The sequence below is a fragment of the Acomys russatus genome, chromosome 32 (genome assembly GCF_903995435.1).
Source record: "Acomys russatus chromosome 32, mAcoRus1.1, whole genome shotgun sequence".
Lineage (NCBI taxonomy): Eukaryota > Metazoa > Chordata > Mammalia > Rodentia > Muridae > Acomys > Acomys russatus.
This window is the reverse complement of record NC_067168.1, coordinates 36,455,542-36,471,642: the sequence shown is the minus strand read 5'-3', so window position 1 is coordinate 36,471,642 and position 16,101 is coordinate 36,455,542. Positions and strand designations below refer to the sequence as shown.

At 54.0% G+C, this 16,101-nt stretch overlaps 3 protein-coding genes across 3 annotated transcripts in view; 2 read left to right on the top strand and 1 right to left on the bottom strand.

Annotated features, from left to right (window-relative positions):
- Nbeal2 (neurobeachin like 2) overlaps positions 1-8,858 on the top strand; it is a 31,760-nt gene extending 22,902 nt beyond the window's left edge. The window contains exons 29-54 of the mRNA XM_051140738.1: positions 40-199; positions 494-631; positions 772-1,125; positions 1,211-1,360; positions 1,479-1,636; positions 2,164-2,288; positions 2,370-2,505; positions 2,964-3,124; positions 3,239-3,555; positions 3,653-3,748; positions 4,064-4,188; positions 4,276-4,416; positions 4,514-4,644; positions 4,752-4,861; positions 4,951-5,068; positions 5,167-5,264; positions 5,334-5,450; positions 5,991-6,080; positions 6,160-6,269; positions 6,425-6,597; positions 6,709-6,803; positions 6,994-7,110; positions 7,208-7,366; positions 7,446-7,594; positions 7,906-8,041; positions 8,139-8,858. Coding sequence (XP_050996695.1) covers positions 40-199; positions 494-631; positions 772-1,125; positions 1,211-1,360; positions 1,479-1,636; positions 2,164-2,288; positions 2,370-2,505; positions 2,964-3,124; positions 3,239-3,555; positions 3,653-3,748; positions 4,064-4,188; positions 4,276-4,416; positions 4,514-4,644; positions 4,752-4,861; positions 4,951-5,068; positions 5,167-5,264; positions 5,334-5,450; positions 5,991-6,080; positions 6,160-6,269; positions 6,425-6,597; positions 6,709-6,803; positions 6,994-7,110; positions 7,208-7,366; positions 7,446-7,594; positions 7,906-8,041; positions 8,139-8,240 — 3,766 coding nt within the window. The 3' untranslated portion in view covers positions 8,241-8,858. The remainder of the gene's footprint in view (positions 1-39; positions 200-493; positions 632-771; positions 1,126-1,210; positions 1,361-1,478; positions 1,637-2,163; positions 2,289-2,369; positions 2,506-2,963; positions 3,125-3,238; positions 3,556-3,652; positions 3,749-4,063; positions 4,189-4,275; positions 4,417-4,513; positions 4,645-4,751; positions 4,862-4,950; positions 5,069-5,166; positions 5,265-5,333; positions 5,451-5,990; positions 6,081-6,159; positions 6,270-6,424; positions 6,598-6,708; positions 6,804-6,993; positions 7,111-7,207; positions 7,367-7,445; positions 7,595-7,905; positions 8,042-8,138) is intronic.
- An 11-nt stretch (positions 8,859-8,869) lies between these two features.
- LOC127184147 (death domain-containing membrane protein NRADD) lies at positions 8,870-12,342 on the top strand. The gene is made up of 5 exons (XM_051140394.1): positions 8,870-9,088; positions 10,072-10,213; positions 11,243-11,432; positions 11,522-11,664; positions 11,742-12,342. The coding sequence occupies exons 2-5, from the start codon at positions 10,171-10,173 to the stop codon at positions 12,056-12,058; spliced, it is 693 nt and encodes a 230-aa protein (XP_050996351.1). The 5' UTR covers positions 8,870-9,088; positions 10,072-10,170; the 3' UTR covers positions 12,059-12,342.
- Positions 12,343-15,051: 2,709 nt separating this feature from the next.
- Setd2 (SET domain containing 2, histone lysine methyltransferase) overlaps positions 15,052-16,101 on the bottom strand; it is a 98,209-nt gene continuing 97,159 nt past the window's right edge. Inside the window, exon 21 of the mRNA XM_051140722.1 lies at positions 15,052-15,860. Within this exon, the coding sequence (XP_050996679.1) occupies positions 15,699-15,860 (162 nt within the window). The 3' untranslated portion in view covers positions 15,052-15,698. The remainder of the gene's footprint in view (positions 15,861-16,101) is intronic.

Below are 16,101 nucleotides of genomic sequence, written 5' to 3'. Positions count from 1 at the left end.
CTGCAAGGTGGGTGCTGATCCCTTCTCTTGGCCGGCCAGCCTCCTAGAGATGATGTTAGAGTCCGCCCTGACCGACATCAAGGAGGCTCCTCCAGGAAGCCAGGCCAGCCTTTCCCAGCAGGCACTGTGGTTGCTGCGTCTACTGCAGGATTTCCTGTGTGCTGAGGGCCACGGTAACCAGGAGCTGTGGAGTGAGAAGGTGCGGCCATTCAAAGGGGCGGGAGCCACATGCATTCTTGTGTCCTTATGAACCCGAGGCTATCTAATCTAGGAGATGGGGCAGTAGACAGGGAAGTCTGGGATGCATCAGCATTCAGGCCAAGGGTTAGGGGGATGGCAGTGTCAGACTTGAGCTGTGTATTCCTTGCAGTAAGGGCAGTGACCTCAACTCAAACCTTACTTAGCCTCCAGCCCAAACTTTACCACCTTGTTTTCTCCCCAAGTATCCCTGGCCTTATGTGGTAACATGTTAGAAATTTGTTCTATGTGGTAGCTCTTTGAAGGTGTGTGCAACCTCCTGGATCGCCTGGGTGCCTGGCCGCATCTAGCCAATAGCACAGCAGATCTCCGTGAGATGGCACAGATCGGCTTGCGTCTTGTGCTTGGATACATCCTGTTGGAGGACCCACAGGTGAGCATGCAGGTGGGCGGGGGAGGGGGCGGGCAGAAGAAGTAGAGCTGGTGCAGGTGGGCAGCGGGGTGGGGTGGAGTGGAGGAGTAGCTGGCGGAGGTATAGCAGTTGGTACCACCCTTGTTGCCTTGCACCTACAGCTGCATGCCCAGGCCTATGTGAAGCTGCATACACTGCTGCAGACTGCAGTGCCCACCCGCCGTGAGGAGGCATGCTATGTGCTTTCCAAGCTGGAGGCCGCGCTCAGCCGGGCACTCAACACCTCTTCTGCTGAGACTGAGCATGTGCAGCCTCCGTCAACAGCCGTGGCAGCCTCTGAGCGCTGTTCGTGGTTGGTGCCCCTGGTCCGCACGCTGCTGGACCGTGCTTACGGGCCCCTGGGACTGCAGTGGGGACTGCCATCCTTACCACCCACCAATGGAAGCCCCACCTTCTTTGAGGACTTTCAGGCTTTTTGTGTCACACCTGAATGGCGCCACTTCATTGACAAGCAGGTGCCTGACGGAGGTGGGAATCGAGGAAGAGGAATGGGGGCTAGAGCACGCCTCGAGCACTGGTCTCTCTCTGTTAATCCCCCAGGTGCAGCCCACTATGTCAAAGTTTGAAATGGACACATATGCCAAGAGTCATGACCTTATGTCTGGCTTCTGGAATGCCTGCTATGACACACTTATGAGCAGTGGGCAGCGGCATCAGCGGGAACGGGTCCAGAGTCGTCAGGCCTTCCAGGTGTGCAGCCCAGACTGAGGAACAGTGTGCTACCTCACCTATATGCCTGGGAGGCAGCTAATAGGGCAGGGTTGGAGAAACAGCAGCCAGTGGGATTGACCTATTCCTCCCACCGCAGGAGCTGGTCCAAGAGCCTGCCCAGCGCAGGGCTCGCCTGGAAGGGCTGCGCTACGCGGCGGTGCAGAAGCAGCAGGCGTCACAGCACTCAGTGGCCCTGCTGCACTGGGGGGCACTGTGGCGCCAGCTTTCCAGCCCCTGTGGAGCCTGGGCACTAAGGTGGGCTGAGCTGATGGAGGAGCTGGGCTTGGTGGAAAGGGAACAATTTAAGAGTGCCAGATTGCCTTCAGCTTGCAGTTCACGCTCTTAAATAAAGTAATACAACACGTATAAAAAACGGTAGTCTTGCTGGGCTTGGTGGCACACGCCTTTAATCCCAGCACTCAGTAGGCAGAGGCAGGTGGATCTCCGTGAGTTCGAAGCCAGTCTGGTCTACAGAGCAAGTTCCAGGGCAGCTAGAGCTGTTACACAGAGACACCCTGTCTCAGGAAAAACAAAACAAAACAAAACAAAAAACCAGTAGTCTTAGCTCTGTTGTGGTGGTGCACACCTTTAACCCCAGCATTTAAGAGTCAGAGGGTTGACCTCTATGAGTTCAAGACCAGCCTTGTCTACAGAATGAGTTCCAGAACATACAAGACTGCATAGAGAAACCATGTCTCAAAAGTGCAGAAAAACAAAACATCAGTTTTAAAACTCTGTAGACTTTTGCTGGTCCATGACAATCCCTGGTGCTGTATCTGCAGGATCCCTCCAACCCCCCACTGGAAGCTCTCTAGTGCAGAGACATACTCACGGATGCGGCTAAAACTGGTACCCAACCATCACTTCGACCCTCACCTGGAAGCCAGTGCCCTACGGGACAATCTAGGTAAGTGTGTTGTGCTTGGTCCACCCAGCTAGTATTTCCCATCATGCCTAGCTCTGATTAAGTCCCATTGGCCTCCTGCAGGTGAAGCTCCCATGACACCCACTGAGGAGGCCTCACTGCCTCTAGCAGTGACCAAAGAGGCCAAAATCAGCGCCCCTCCGGAGGAGCTGCTTGAAGAGCAGCTAGAGGAGGATGACCTGGCTGTGCTGGAGACCCTGTGAGTGGGTGGTCTGGGGCTGGCCCAGGACACATACCTTCTGTGGGGCCGAGTCTGCGTCTGTGTCTTTTGCTGTCTAACTTGAGTACCCTGAAGGGACTCTCCAACCCAAAACTTGGTAGTTATTTAATAGGGTGGGGGGCGGTGGTCTTTAGTAGCTAAGTACCCATGACCAAGGCTGAGAAAAACCAGAACCATGTGGGGACCTGGAGAATGGCAGGGGTGTGTGAGGAGGAGCAGGGCAGCAGGAGGGTGGCCTGACAGAGGGACTTCTAGGTTCAGCTAGGTCACAGGGTCAGCAAGCAATGGGTCCTGGGCAAGTCCTCTTCGTCGGAGACATGTGAACAAGTGACCTCATGACTCATTGGCCCTTGGAGCTTGTCAAGAAGGGCTCTCCCAGCACCACTGAGAGGTGTATGCTGACCCCGCCCTCCCCCCCCCCCCACCCCCCCTGGCAGGATGGAGGCAGCAGAACTAGATGAGCAACGTGAGAAGCTGGTGTTGTCAGCCGAGTGCCAGCTCGTCACAGTGGTGGCTGTGGTCCCAGGACTATTAGAGGTCACCACACAGCACGTGTATTTCTATGATGGCAGCACGGAACGTGTGGAAACTGAGGAAGGTGCATTCTGATGGGAGTTGGTTGAGGGGGTGGCAGAGAACTCCCAAGGCCCCAGGCTGGGTTGGAGTCAGAGTCAGTGGCTCCTTTCACCTACTGTGTCCGGTTGATCTGTAGGCATTGGCCATGACTTCCAGCGCCCCTTGGCCCAGCTGCGCGAGGTCCACCTGCGGCGTTTCAACCTGCGGCGCTCAGCCCTTGAGCTGTTCTTCATCGACCAGTCCAACTACTTCCTCAACTTCCCATGCAAGGTGGCCGGGCCCTCGGCTTCACCTACCTGCCAGGCTCCTAGGCCCCAGCTTTACCCAGTCCCACCCCACACCCAGATACGGAACCAGGTGTACTCGTGGCTCCTGCGACTACGGCCACCCAGCCAAGGCTACCTAAGCAGCCGCTCCCCGCAGGAGATGCTTCGTGCCTCGGGACTTACACAGGTGAGAGCCCTAGGTAGGCTGGTGTGAAGTGTAAGAGCTTTGTAAGTAGGGGCTTCTGGGCAACTTCATTGTCCACCCTTTGTTTTCCGCCCTCCAGAAATGGGTACAGCGAGAGATATCCAACTTTGAATACCTGATGCAACTCAACACAATTGCAGGGCGCACCTATAACGACCTGTCTCAGTACCCTGTGGTGAGGGCCCCACTGCTCTTCACCCCCCTCCCCGCAGCTAATGGGCCAGGCCTAAGCACAGTTCCTGAATAGTTTGCTTGGGACTAAGATCTGGCATCTGTCCCTGCCACTGCCTCACTCCCCTGCCCTCTCCTCTTGCTGCTGAGCCCTGGTCTCCCTGGAAGGAGTGTCTGTGGTAGACCATCTGTAGTCTTGCAGCCCTTCCAACTGGTATTTTGAGCAGGCTGTACCCATCTTCCTGAGTGTTGGGGGCAGGGCGGGGCAGGGTGGGCCATCAGGGTCTTCATCCAGCTCCTTTCCTGGGTGGGCGGCCAGTTCCCCTGGGTCTTGCAGGACTACGTGTCCCCAATCTTGGACCTCAGCAATCCAGCTGTCTTCCGGGACCTGTCCAAACCCATCGGTGTGGTGAACCCCAAGCATGCCCAGCTCGTGAGGGAGAAGTGAGCATGTGGGCAGGGCGGGGCTCAGTGGGTTGGGGATGGGTGGGCCGTAGGGCTTCTGCTGACTTGGGTTGCCTGTGGCTTTAGATACGAGAGCTTTGAGGACCCAGCAGGCACCATCGACAAGTTCCACTACGGCACCCACTACTCCAACGCAGCAGGCGTGATGCACTACCTCATCCGTGTGGAACCCTTCACCTCCCTGCATGTCCAGCTGCAGAGTGGCCGGTGCGCCCAGGGGTGATGGGAGGGCGGGGAGCAGGGACACAGTCTTCCTTTGTATCTGTCATGTGACCTTGGCTACGCCTGTCTGTCTCTTGGCCAGCTTTGACTGCTCTGACCGGCAGTTTCACTCAGTGGCAGCAGCTTGGCAGGCACGCCTGGAGAGCCCTGCCGACGTGAAGGAGCTCATCCCAGAATTCTTCTACTTCCCTGACTTCCTGGAGAACCAGAATGGTAGGTAGCGCGCGCAGCACTGGCTGTGGGAGCGGGGGCTTGGGCATGGGGTGGCTCGGGGTGGCGAGCAATACACAGGCACACTGCTAACCCTTCTCCTCTGCTAGGCTTTGACCTGGGCTGCCTCCAGCTGACCAATGAGAAGGTGGGTGATGTGGTGCTGCCCCCATGGGCCAGCTGCCCAGAGGATTTCATCCAGCAGCATCGCCAGGCTCTGGTGAGGAGGTGACCACATACAGTCAGGCAGCCAGGGTTGACCTGTGGTGAGATTCAGTCCCTGAATTGGCTACCACTTCCTGCCCTCAGGAGTCGGAGTATGTGTCCACCCACCTGCATGAGTGGATCGACCTCATCTTTGGCTATAAGCAGCGGGGTCCGGCGGCTGAGGAGGCCCTCAACGTCTTCTACTACTGTACCTATGAAGGTAGACAGTGTGCTACGCATAAGGTGGGGCCAGGGAACAGGCGAGGCGGCACTACAGAGGACACTGAAGGAGTTTTGACGGCTTTGTCTCCCTCTCAGGGGCCGTAGACCTGGACCATGTGGCAGATGAACGGGAACGGAAGGCTCTGGAAGGCATCATCAGCAACTTTGGGCAGACTCCTTGTCAGCTGCTGAAGGTAAGAGCTGCTTTGCATACAGCAGTCAAGGACACTCATGTCAGGGTGCTGACCAGCTCTCGTCTATAGGAGCCACATCCGCCTCGGCTCTCAGCTGAGGAAGCAGCCAATCGCCTTGCTCGTCTGGACACTAACTCTCCTAGCATCTTCCAGAACCTGGACCAGCTCAAGGCCTTCTTTGCTGAGGTGAGAAGCAAGCAGGAACTTGGCTTCTTCTGTGAGGTGGGCTTAACTGCACCATCCTTACCACCTCTGCAGGCGGGTGGGAACACTGGGTTAGAGACATCATGGAGACATGAGGTGGATGGAAGGGGGACTCTCCTGAGGAGGGCCCGGCAAGCTGTGACTTTGGGAACCCGTGTAGGGTCAGGACAGAGAGCATTTACCTTCAGACCCCTTCCTGCAGCTTCACATAGCTTCCTAGTTCCTCCTGTCACAGGGCTGAGGCCAAGGAGGGATGGGATAAGAGAATCAAGGCTAGACTCAACCTTGATGGATGCTGGGGTTTTCTGTGTCTACCCCAGCCTCTCCTGTCTTTCTGTGATACCTTCCTACATGCCCACTGCTGTCAGGTCTATTTCTAGGACTCACCTCTCCACATGACACCCGTGCTTGTATCCCTGGGGTCAAGGACGAAGAGAGAGGGTAGGGTACCCATTGACAAGACTGCTTGGTTGGGGTTTCTGCTGCCCCTCGACTCAGTCAGCCTTTCACATCTTTCTACAGGTTGTCAGTGAAGGTGTACCTCTGGTGTTGGCTCTGGTACCCCACCGGCAACCCCACACCTTCATCACCCAGGGCTCCTCAGACATGTTGGTAAGTACACTGGGCAGGGTTCCAGCTTCAGCCCTTCTGCCTTTGACCCCAAACCATCTTAGCACACTCTTACCCACAGGTCACTGTGAGTGCCAGTGGGCTGCTGGGCACTCACAGCTGGTTGCCCTATGACCGAAACATAAACAACTACTTCAGCTTCAGCAAAGACCCCACCATGGGGAACCCCAAGTAAGGCAGGGCTGCGGGTGGGCTATAAATGCCCTATGGCTGGAACCACCTCCCCATTTAAACAGAATGCAGGGGAGGGGTCTGGCTGAGATTCCTGTTAGCCTAGACCTCTCCCCTGTAGCCCAGCCTTACCGACCGTCTTCCCATCGGTTTAGGATGCACAAGCTACTAAGTGGGCCCTGGGTGCCAGGCAGTGGCATGAGTGGGCAAGCACTAGCAGTAGCTCCCGACGGAAAGCTGCTCTTCAGTGGCGGTCACTGGGATGGCAGCCTACGAGTAACCACACTGCCCCGTGGCAAGCTGTTGAACCAGCTAAGCCGACACCTTGGTAAGTAGCCCCGGGGGCCAGGGAGAATGAGACAGGCAGACATGGAATGGGGTTCCGAGCTGGGCCTGGGAGGGTGCCCCGACTCTGTTGCATCCTCCACTTCCTATGCAGATGTAGTGACCTGCCTTGCACTGGACACCTGTGGCATCTACCTCATCTCAGGCTCCCGGGACACCACGTGCATGGTGTGGCGTCTTCTGCAGCAAGTGAGTCTGCCGGGCAGTCCTCTGAGGTCCCTCTATCCCAGACCAGAAGTCCATCTGCCCCGCCGGGACCCTTCAGGGTTGCCCTCCTGTCATTCCTTTCCCCCTTACAACTGTGAGCAAGTCTGGGGCTCCATTACCCTCCAACCCTCTGGTTTGGATAAAATCTTCACTTGGCCTTGGCTTCCCACAGGGTGGTCTGTCGGTAGGGCTGGCACCAAAGCCTGTACAGGTCTTGTACGGACATGAGGCTGCAGTGAGCTGTGTGGCTATCAGCACTGAACTTGACATGGCTGTGTCTGGATCTGAGGTATGTGGACACACGTCCTGGGAGGCTGAGCTTACTGAGGCACTTGTCTCCAGAGACCCCAGTCCTCTTCTCGGCACCCTAATCTGCCTTTCTGTAGGATGGAACTGTGATCATACACACTGTACGCCAAGGCCAGTTTGTGGCAGGGTTAAGGCCTCCCGGTGCCACACTGCTTGGGCCTGTATTGCACCTGGCGCTGGGGTCTGAAGGCCAGATTGTTGTACAGAGCTCCGCTTGTGAACGTCCTGGGGCTCAGGTATGGGGACGGGGTCCCTGACAAAGACACTGGGCAGCTGGAATGGTGGGGCAGTTGCTGACGGTCCCACTGCTTCCAGGTCACCTACTCCTTGCACCTGTACTCGGTGAATGGGAAACTGCGGGCTTCGCTGCCCCTCACAGAGCAGCCTACAGCCCTGGCGGTGGCAGACGACTTTGTTCTGCTGGGCACAGCGCAGTGCTCTCTGCACATCTTCCACCTGCACAAGTGAGCCCCACTCTTGGTTCCTGGCCCCCTCTAGGCGGTAGCTGTTGGGACAGCGAAATAGGGAGCACACTCAATCCAACAGCATGTTCTTCTTGGTGCGTTACCCATGGGGATTCTTGCCCTGGCCGCCCCTCAGCTGCACAGTAGTGGAAGTCCTATAAACCAGGGATGCAGTTTAGCCCGTCCCTCAGCTGCACAGTAGTGGAAGTCCTATAAACCAGGGATTCAGTTTAGCCAGACATCTGTTAGCTGGGTCGAAGGCCTCCTTGCAGTTACGACTTCGAGCATGTATACCCAATGCCCTGCTTTAGGTTGCGGCCTGCTGTGCCTCCCCTGCCCATGAAAGTGCCAGTCCGCAGTGTGTCCGTGACCAAGGAGCGCAGCCATGTGCTGGTGGGCCTGGAGGACGGCAAACTGATAGTTGTGGGCGCTGGGCAGCCTTCTGAGGTGAGGACAAGAGCATACCGGCCAGGCATTGAATCGAATTGGGCGGAGAGCGGCTGCCCAGGCTCACCGCATCCCATCCTATCCCTACTCCCGCCAGGTGCGCAGCAGCCAGTTCGCGCGGAAACTGTGGCGTTCCTCGCGGCGCATCTCCCAGGTGTCCTCTGGGGAGACCGAATACAACCCTGGCGAGGCTCGATGAGTCTGGTGTCTAGGTGCTCTGAACCCGCCGGAGCAAGATGCCCTGCCCAGGAGACTGCTGCACCAGGGGGTGGGCGGGGCCCATCCTCCTGCTCAGGGATTGGTTGGTGGCATCACCAGGAAGTCCCGCCCCTCGCCGGCTGAGGGGGAGACCTAGAGTCGGCCTCTGAGGCCGCAGCTGCATATTTTGCACAATCTGGGGTGTGTGTGTGTATGTGTTAGGGGGAATTCCTACTTTCAGACCCCAAGTCCCAGTGAAGCACAAAAGACCGCCGGTGGCCTTAATCCCCAAAGGTGACTATCGCTGCCCCTTCTCAGCAATAAACTTGGCCTAGTTTTGTAGCTGCTCGGTTTCTTGAGTATACATGTGCCCGTCGTCCTCGGCGCCCCGTTACCCAGTCTAGCCTGGTACGCTTCTTCCTGGCCAGGCCGGCCTCCGTGTAGCTGTCTCCTGGCTCCAGGTTCTCAGTTCTCGCGGTCCATCGCGTGGCATTTGGATACCATTCCCGAGCTCTGCCAGCCAGGCTGGTGTCAGCTTTTGCGTGCTCCAGCGTGAGGCGGGGGCGAGACCGCGCCCTCGAGCTCAGCCCCGCCTCTTCATTGTCCTGTTCCCCTCTTCAACACCACCCCCCCAATTGGCCCGCCCCTAGCCTTGGCTCACTTTATCTTGGGCAGACCGGAACCTACCCTCTCCAGGGACTCCCGCCGTCTTCCTGGCTGAGTGGATCCTGGCACCTTTGGAGGGGTGGCCACAGAAGGTCAGGAGGGGTGCTAGGTGGAAGGGGCCAGAACTTTCTCTGTCTCCCACTTCTAGTGCCCTGATCTGCGGGTACCAGCGTCTGTGTTGGGGTATGTTTGGGCCTGCCGGGCCTGTTGAATTGTTTCTTTACATTTTGGGCTTGGAGATAGGTGGGGAGGGCCTGAAGAAGTTCCAGTCCAGCAGCTCATCTGGATGGGTGGGGCAAATTCCAAGGCTCGGCTGCTGCTACTGGTTTACAGGCCCACCCACCAACTCGGATCCCAGAAGCCCCCAACTCCCTACGGTGACACAAAGGTACACAGTCCATAAAGGGGCCACCCACACCCACGGCTTACCTGGCTACAGCAGTAGATTGCTGACAGCCGTACCACAGACACACCGTGTGGTAGATCCTTTGGTTATTGAGCAGTAGCCTTGGGGACTTTTTCTAAGTCTCTTCACTCTTCAGGACAGATCTGGAGCCTTTCCTCCCCAGCCTGCAGGACGTGGTCTCAGCAGATTTAGTGCTGTAGGGTCCAGATGGGCCCTTGGACTGAGTGGCCCTGTTCTTCCATTTCAGGCCCTCTCTGAGATCTACATGCCCTATGAGCTTGCTGAGCCACTAGGGTAGCAGGAAAGGACCGGCCAAGGAGGCGAGAGTGGGAACATAAGGCAGTACAGGCGGTTCTGCCTTAGGACCTTAGGATGTTGGGTTTTGGCAGATGTTTTCTGAGCATGAACCTTTCACTGGTCCCTAGGAATGCTTCAGCCTGGGATGGGTTCACACGGTGTGTCTATCTTTCCGCTCCTTTTCATATTCCCAGACTCAACCCAGGTTATTTGCCAAGGTCTTTGAGATAGGATGATGTCTATCCTCCTATCCAGGATCCAATCCTGAGCTGTACCCCAACCCCACCAGCTTTGGCTAGCAGGGGCCAGCCCTGTTACCTCTACCTGTTGACACAGAAGGAGAAACTGCTCCGGCTCTGGTGTGAATTAGAATGGAGTGAGTTAGAAATGGGGACAAACTGCCCCTCCCCCCAGGGACTCCTGACAGCATCAGATCAGTGGGTTTCCTCATGTCCCTGCACAGAGTTCCTTCCGGACTTCGAAAAGCAGCCTCCCAGCCTCTTAAGCACTACTTACTCCCCTTCGCCAAGAAACAGCCCAGCAAGGGGCGCCTGGCAGAGCCATGCTTTACAACGTCAGCCACAGCAAAGGTATGGTCTATTCAGGTAGGCATTCCTCCACCCAGATCCTGGGTAGCAGACAGACTTGGGAGGTAGAGTGCGTTGAGTACAAGTCGACTCACAGGCTCTTTAGTCCTTGACCCTTGAACCCTGTCTACACTGGGTATAAGGACTGGTCACTGGACATAAGGGAGAAGAGAGCACCAGTATTTACTTCCAATTAAGTTTTGCTTTTATGGTCCTGTGAAAACAACACGCATCAGTGTGCTCTCACAATCCACTCCGGGAGCTGAGCAGTCCAGTGCCATGGTAAACAGGTGGTGCAGCCGGAGTGAAGGGAGGTCAAGGAAGGCTTCTAGAGGAGCTCCCGCCATGTTTTTGGAAGATGGTGTCGTAGCAATAAGTCTAGACCTGGAAGATGGGAAGGCACATGTGGGAGTAACTGCATCCACAATGGGAAGCAAAGGCCCAGTCAACCTAAAAAAAAAATTAAGATTAGGGGCTGGAGAGATGGCTCAGTGGTTCAGAGCACTGGCTGTTCTTCCAGAGGTCCTGAGTTCAATTCCCAGCATGCACATGGCAGCTCATAACTGCCTGTAACTCCAGTTCCAGGGGATCTGACACCCTCACACAGACATACATACAAGCAAAACAGTGTACAGAAAAAAATTAAATGATTTCTGTACATATGATGTATGTATGTGTGTGTGAGGGTACCCAGAAAGGCGGTAAGAGACCATCAAACCCCCCTGGAGATCGACTTACAGGCAGTTGTGATCCATCCAGTGTGGTGCTGGGAACAGAATTCTTGTCATATGACAGGAACTGTTAACCATTTAGCAAGTATGTGAGGTTCAGAGACTTGTAGGAGCCAGTTTTCTTCTACCATGTGGATCATAGGAGATCAAACTCAGGTTGTCATACTTGGTGGCATGTGTCTCTCTGCTGAGCCGTTCTTGCCAGTCCAGGGCCAGCCAACTCTAGATGCATGCTTTTGGGGTGTCCTGCCCAGTTGGTCTAACTAGGCGAGGCTGCCACGGCTCCCTCTCTTGATCACTGTCCTTATCTTCACAGATACAGCCCTGAAGGGGCAGGATAGGGACAGAGAAGGAGTGTGGGTAGGAGCTGAGGGAGCCCTGGCCCCCAACACCTCCTCCCTGTTTCCCCCCGAGCCTCCAGGGGCCTCAAGCAACATCATTCCTGTCTACTGTGCTCTCCTAGCTGCTGTGGTCCTTGGTCTGCTTGCCTACGTGGCCTTTAAATGGTAGGTGGTCTGGGTACTGTCCTGTGGCATCCCCTCCGTGCCTGGACTCCGAGGCAGTTCCTTGTCTTAGTACCCTCTGCCCCCTACAGTTGGCGCTCCCATAAGCAAAGACAACAGTTGGCCAAAGCTCGGACTGTAGAGCTGGGGGACCCTGACAGGGACCAGAGACACGGTGACAGCGGTGTCTTCGTGGACTCTCCTCGTGGTATGGAGCCCTGTATCCCCAGCCTGGGTGAGCACGTAGTCTGTAGTCCTTTGTGTTTAACTAATGCTACCCCACTACTAACACGCTTCCCTCTCTCCACCTAGGACTGCATCCTGACCTTGGCTGCCGACTTTACCTGCATCTTCCGCAGCAGCAGCAAGAGGAAGTCGAGCGGCTCTTGACGTTGGGTGAGCCTGCCAAGGGCTGGCAGGGGCTGGCAGGCCACCTGGGCTACCAAGCTGAGGCTGTAGAAACCATGGCCCGTGGCCAGGTGCCAGCCTATACCCTGCTAAGAGACTGGGCTGCCCAAGGAGGCAGTCGAGCTACTATCAGAGTGCTAGAGGATGCCCTGGCTGCCATAGGCCGAGAAGATGTGGTCCAGGTTTTGAGCTCATCGGCTGAGGGCTGCTCTGTGGTGTGAGTGACACTTCCCAGTGCTGCCTGCACCTGCATTCAACATTGTCACCGCCTCCAATCTCCGTCACCAGCTTCCCAGTTCTTCTAGCTTCAGCCTGCTCTGTTGTGGCAGAACACAGAAGATCCAGCCACTTCATCTCTTTTCCCCTTCCTTTCCAACAGGAACAGGAACATAGGGGGGATGGGTAAGAGGGTGGGGCATGGCACTGTCCATAGATCAATTCTGCCTCTATTAAGCTCCAGATATTTTTTCTATTATTTTTTTAAAATCACATATTAAAGGCACCTTTGGACTGTTGTTCTAGTCGACTTGGCTTCTTGGGCCTGTAAGATAGTTGAATTGGTGTCAAACAGGCCCAGATAAGGACTTGGGGAGGTCCCTAGGATATGGGAAGACCCTCTCCAAGCAACAGCTGGCATGACAGGACACTTCTGTACATGGGCTATGGAGGCCCAGGCTGGAGTTCACCCTCCTGTCCTTCAGCGCTTGGATCTCATTAGGAAGCCACATTTCTTCCTGAACTCCAGTCTCCTTTGTTTAGCTGGAGGCACATTTAATAAGTCTTCTCCACAGGATTGTTTGTGTGACCTGTGCTGTGACAGGCAAGAGGCAAGGTAATTGTGGTGAGCTGGATGTTGAAGACCTCAGGTCATCTTTAAGAAAAGGACATTTCAACACTGGGACTCTGGGCTGGGCATAGAGCTCAGTAGTAGAGCACTTGTCCAGTACACAGGAGATCCTAGGTTCCAGAGCTACAGAAAAACAAAAACCAGACTGCAACCCAGGCTAAGGAATTCCAAACCGGTTCTCACAGTTGCTCATGTGGCTTGAACACAAGTGGGAAAGCAAGCTGTTCAGGTAGGGCAGCTGAGCCAAACCACCTGTATGTCCATGCACACACCCATCCTGACGTGGGTGCAGGTAGCCGGAGTTACTCTGCCTTCTAGGAAGGACCAGTGCCAATAGATCAGAAGACTTTAGGTCCATCCAGACTCACTGAGAAGAGCTGAGGTCCAGTCATGGTGAAGTGGAGCCCAAGGCAGATCCTACCCCCTCACTATACTGAGATGCCCCTGAGATTCACCACTTTGTGTGAAGCTTACCGCAAGCTGCTTCTACTGCTGTTCCTCAGAGCTGCCTGACCGTCTTTGTTCAAATAAATGGCAGCCAGGTGTGGTAGCTCATACCTGTCATCCCAGCACCCAGGAGGCTAAGGTTAAGATCATCACAGATGATTCTCCTGCCTCCACCTCCTTCAGCAAATCGCCTATGCCTTTAATCCCAGCACTCAGGAGGCAGAGGCAGGTGGATTGCTGTGAGTTCAAGGCCAGCCTGGTCTACTCAGTGAGTCCAGGACAGCCAAGGCCACACAAAGAAACCATGGCGGTGGGGGTGGGTACGTGGGTAAGTGATGTTGCCTTCATCCTAAGAAGACCCTTGGGCTAATTCCCAAAGATGAGAAAAACCAGAGAAGGCTCAGACCAGCATGCTGGGAATATCACACCCCAGCAAGTCAGCTGCTGGGGCATCAAGGACTTGAGTCAGCAATGAGGATAAAATTATCCATGAACAGACCGGTACACTCTATCCCAACTTTGTTAACTTGAACATGAGGGAGTATGGGAGAGGATGAAGACATTTAGGAGGTGGGAGGAATGACAACAAAAAAGTAAAACATCTCAAAAATGTCTTCTAACACTTGACAGGCAGTCATCACTCTCAACAGAGGCTGCCTCAAATCTTGGAAAAACATAAACGCTCATCTTAGCTGACACAACTAGAAAATGTTGAGGGTTGGGTGAATTATGGTCCACTTCACACGATGTGCTTTAAAGTTATAAATTGACCAAAGACTTTAAATCATTAGTCCTTGGTGCCTAGGGTTAACACTCATATATTGGCGGTCAAGTAGCTTTGTATAGCAGTGGCATGGTGTTAGGTACGAAGATCCAGAGATGCCTGAGATTGTGAAAATGGGCTATAGTGAGAACTACGCCGTTTCATCTAAGGTACTTGAATATCCACACACTTGTAGTCAATCTCCCATAGAGGTAGTGAGGGAAGGCTTGCTACCCGGGATGTACAACCATAAAGAATTTCTGCCCTTGGGGCTGGAGAGATGGCTCAGTGGTTAAGAGCACTGGCTACTCTTTCAAAGGACCTGGGTTCAATTGCCAGCACCCACATTGCAGTTTACAACTGTCTATAACTCCAGTTCTAGGGGATCTGACAGCCTTATACCAAATCACATAAAATAAAAAAGATTTTCTGCCCTCTAACAGGATTGTCAATGAGCTGGCATGGCCTTAGTCTTACCATCAGTGCCAATTTCTGTAAAACCTAAGGGTTAAATGAATATACCCTAATCTCTGAAATGCTTAGCACAGGCTGTGGGTGCTCTAATTCAGCCTAGCACAGCCTCTGCAGAGAGAGGCCCCAGGCTAGGAGAGCACTGCTGAGCCTGCAGCTGGAGTGCATGCGCACTCTCCCCATATGCCAGCACCCAATGGCCCCCTGCTGCCATCCTGGGCTACCTTCCCTCTGTGTCCAGGCCCAGTGTCAAGTAACAAGGCGGGAAGAGAGGACCAAACAATGAATGAACATTCCTGCAGGCTGGGAGAAATGAAGTCTGAAGGCAAAACGACCTATTAACACTCCCCAGCCAGGAGGCAGCAAAGAAAAGACATCTGGCTTTCCTCTCGATTGACCCACTAACCAAAATAAAACAAGCCTGTGGCAATGAGGTCTCAGGACACACTTCCTCTAGTCTGGAATGGTTGTACATTGCCTCAACTGAGCTCTACCTCAAGATCTAGAGTTGTGAGCCACAAGCAAATGTCTGCCCGACACACAGAAGGGCCTGTGGCAACAAAGCTTGTAATAAAATGCAATAGCAAAGATTAATCTTGGACTCCACACACCAGTGACCACCACATCCTTTTTCTCTCCAATGACATCAATATGAACAAACTTGATTAAGTATTAGGGAACACCCATTTCAAGTTCTTTAATTGATTTTATTTTTTACATAAAAAGTTCAGTAAAAATTGGATAAAGTAAAGTGATCTTAAGCAGTAAATCAATCTTATCAACATAGCACAAGGCTGGCCAAAACCACAAGGCAGCCTGCTTTGGAATATTTACATGATAACAAATTAAACCTTGCAGGAGAATTTATACTGTCCTTACAAAGTCCATGATTCTATCACATAGAAGCTAACAGCAAACAAAAACTGAACAAAAACCAGGAAAAACAAATTATTTTCAATATATTCACATATACATTAAAATATAATACAGATCGTCAGGGTAAAGGGTCCTGGGGGAGGGTGCGCATGGGTCTGTGCGCTGACAGCACCGCCAAGGGGGAGACCCAGATTTGAGAACGGGGTCAAGTGTGGCCAAGGTCTTTCTTAGGCTACTGCCTCTGACGGCCTGTATCTGTTACACCCCAACAGCTCACAACTATGGGTCTTTTGTAGATAGATAGAGCTCACTTTTAGGCTTACAGTTGACACCTGCAGGTTTGCACTGCTCAGGATGATGGGTCATCACATCAGCAGCACAGCCCTAGCCATGGGGTGGGGCAGAAGCCACAGGATTCATCTTTTCTGATCATATTCTCCTCACTCTGGCTTTGACGTCACTCTAATTCAGTGTCCTCTTTAGGTTTGTAAACAGCCCCAAACTTCTGCATGTACTTCTTAATGTACTCCTTGGTTTTGTGTTTCACATTCTCATTGCACTCCAGGTCCTCAGGGTTCTTACAGTACTTCAGCTCCTTATTCATAACTCCATGAGTCAGCTGTCAGGGCACAGAGGAAGACCACAAACACCATCAGAAAGGACAATGATTTGACAGGGAGGAGGACAAGCTTGGAATTAAATCAAAGGGTGGGTTGGGACAAGCTGGTGCAGGGACACAGGGAAGAGAAACCCAGCTTCCAAAGCCTCTTAGATACCTCCTTTCCCACCTCTGAACCTTGCCTCACATTCCTGGGCTGGCATCTGCCACATAAACCATCCTTTCTAATGGAGAGTATCTT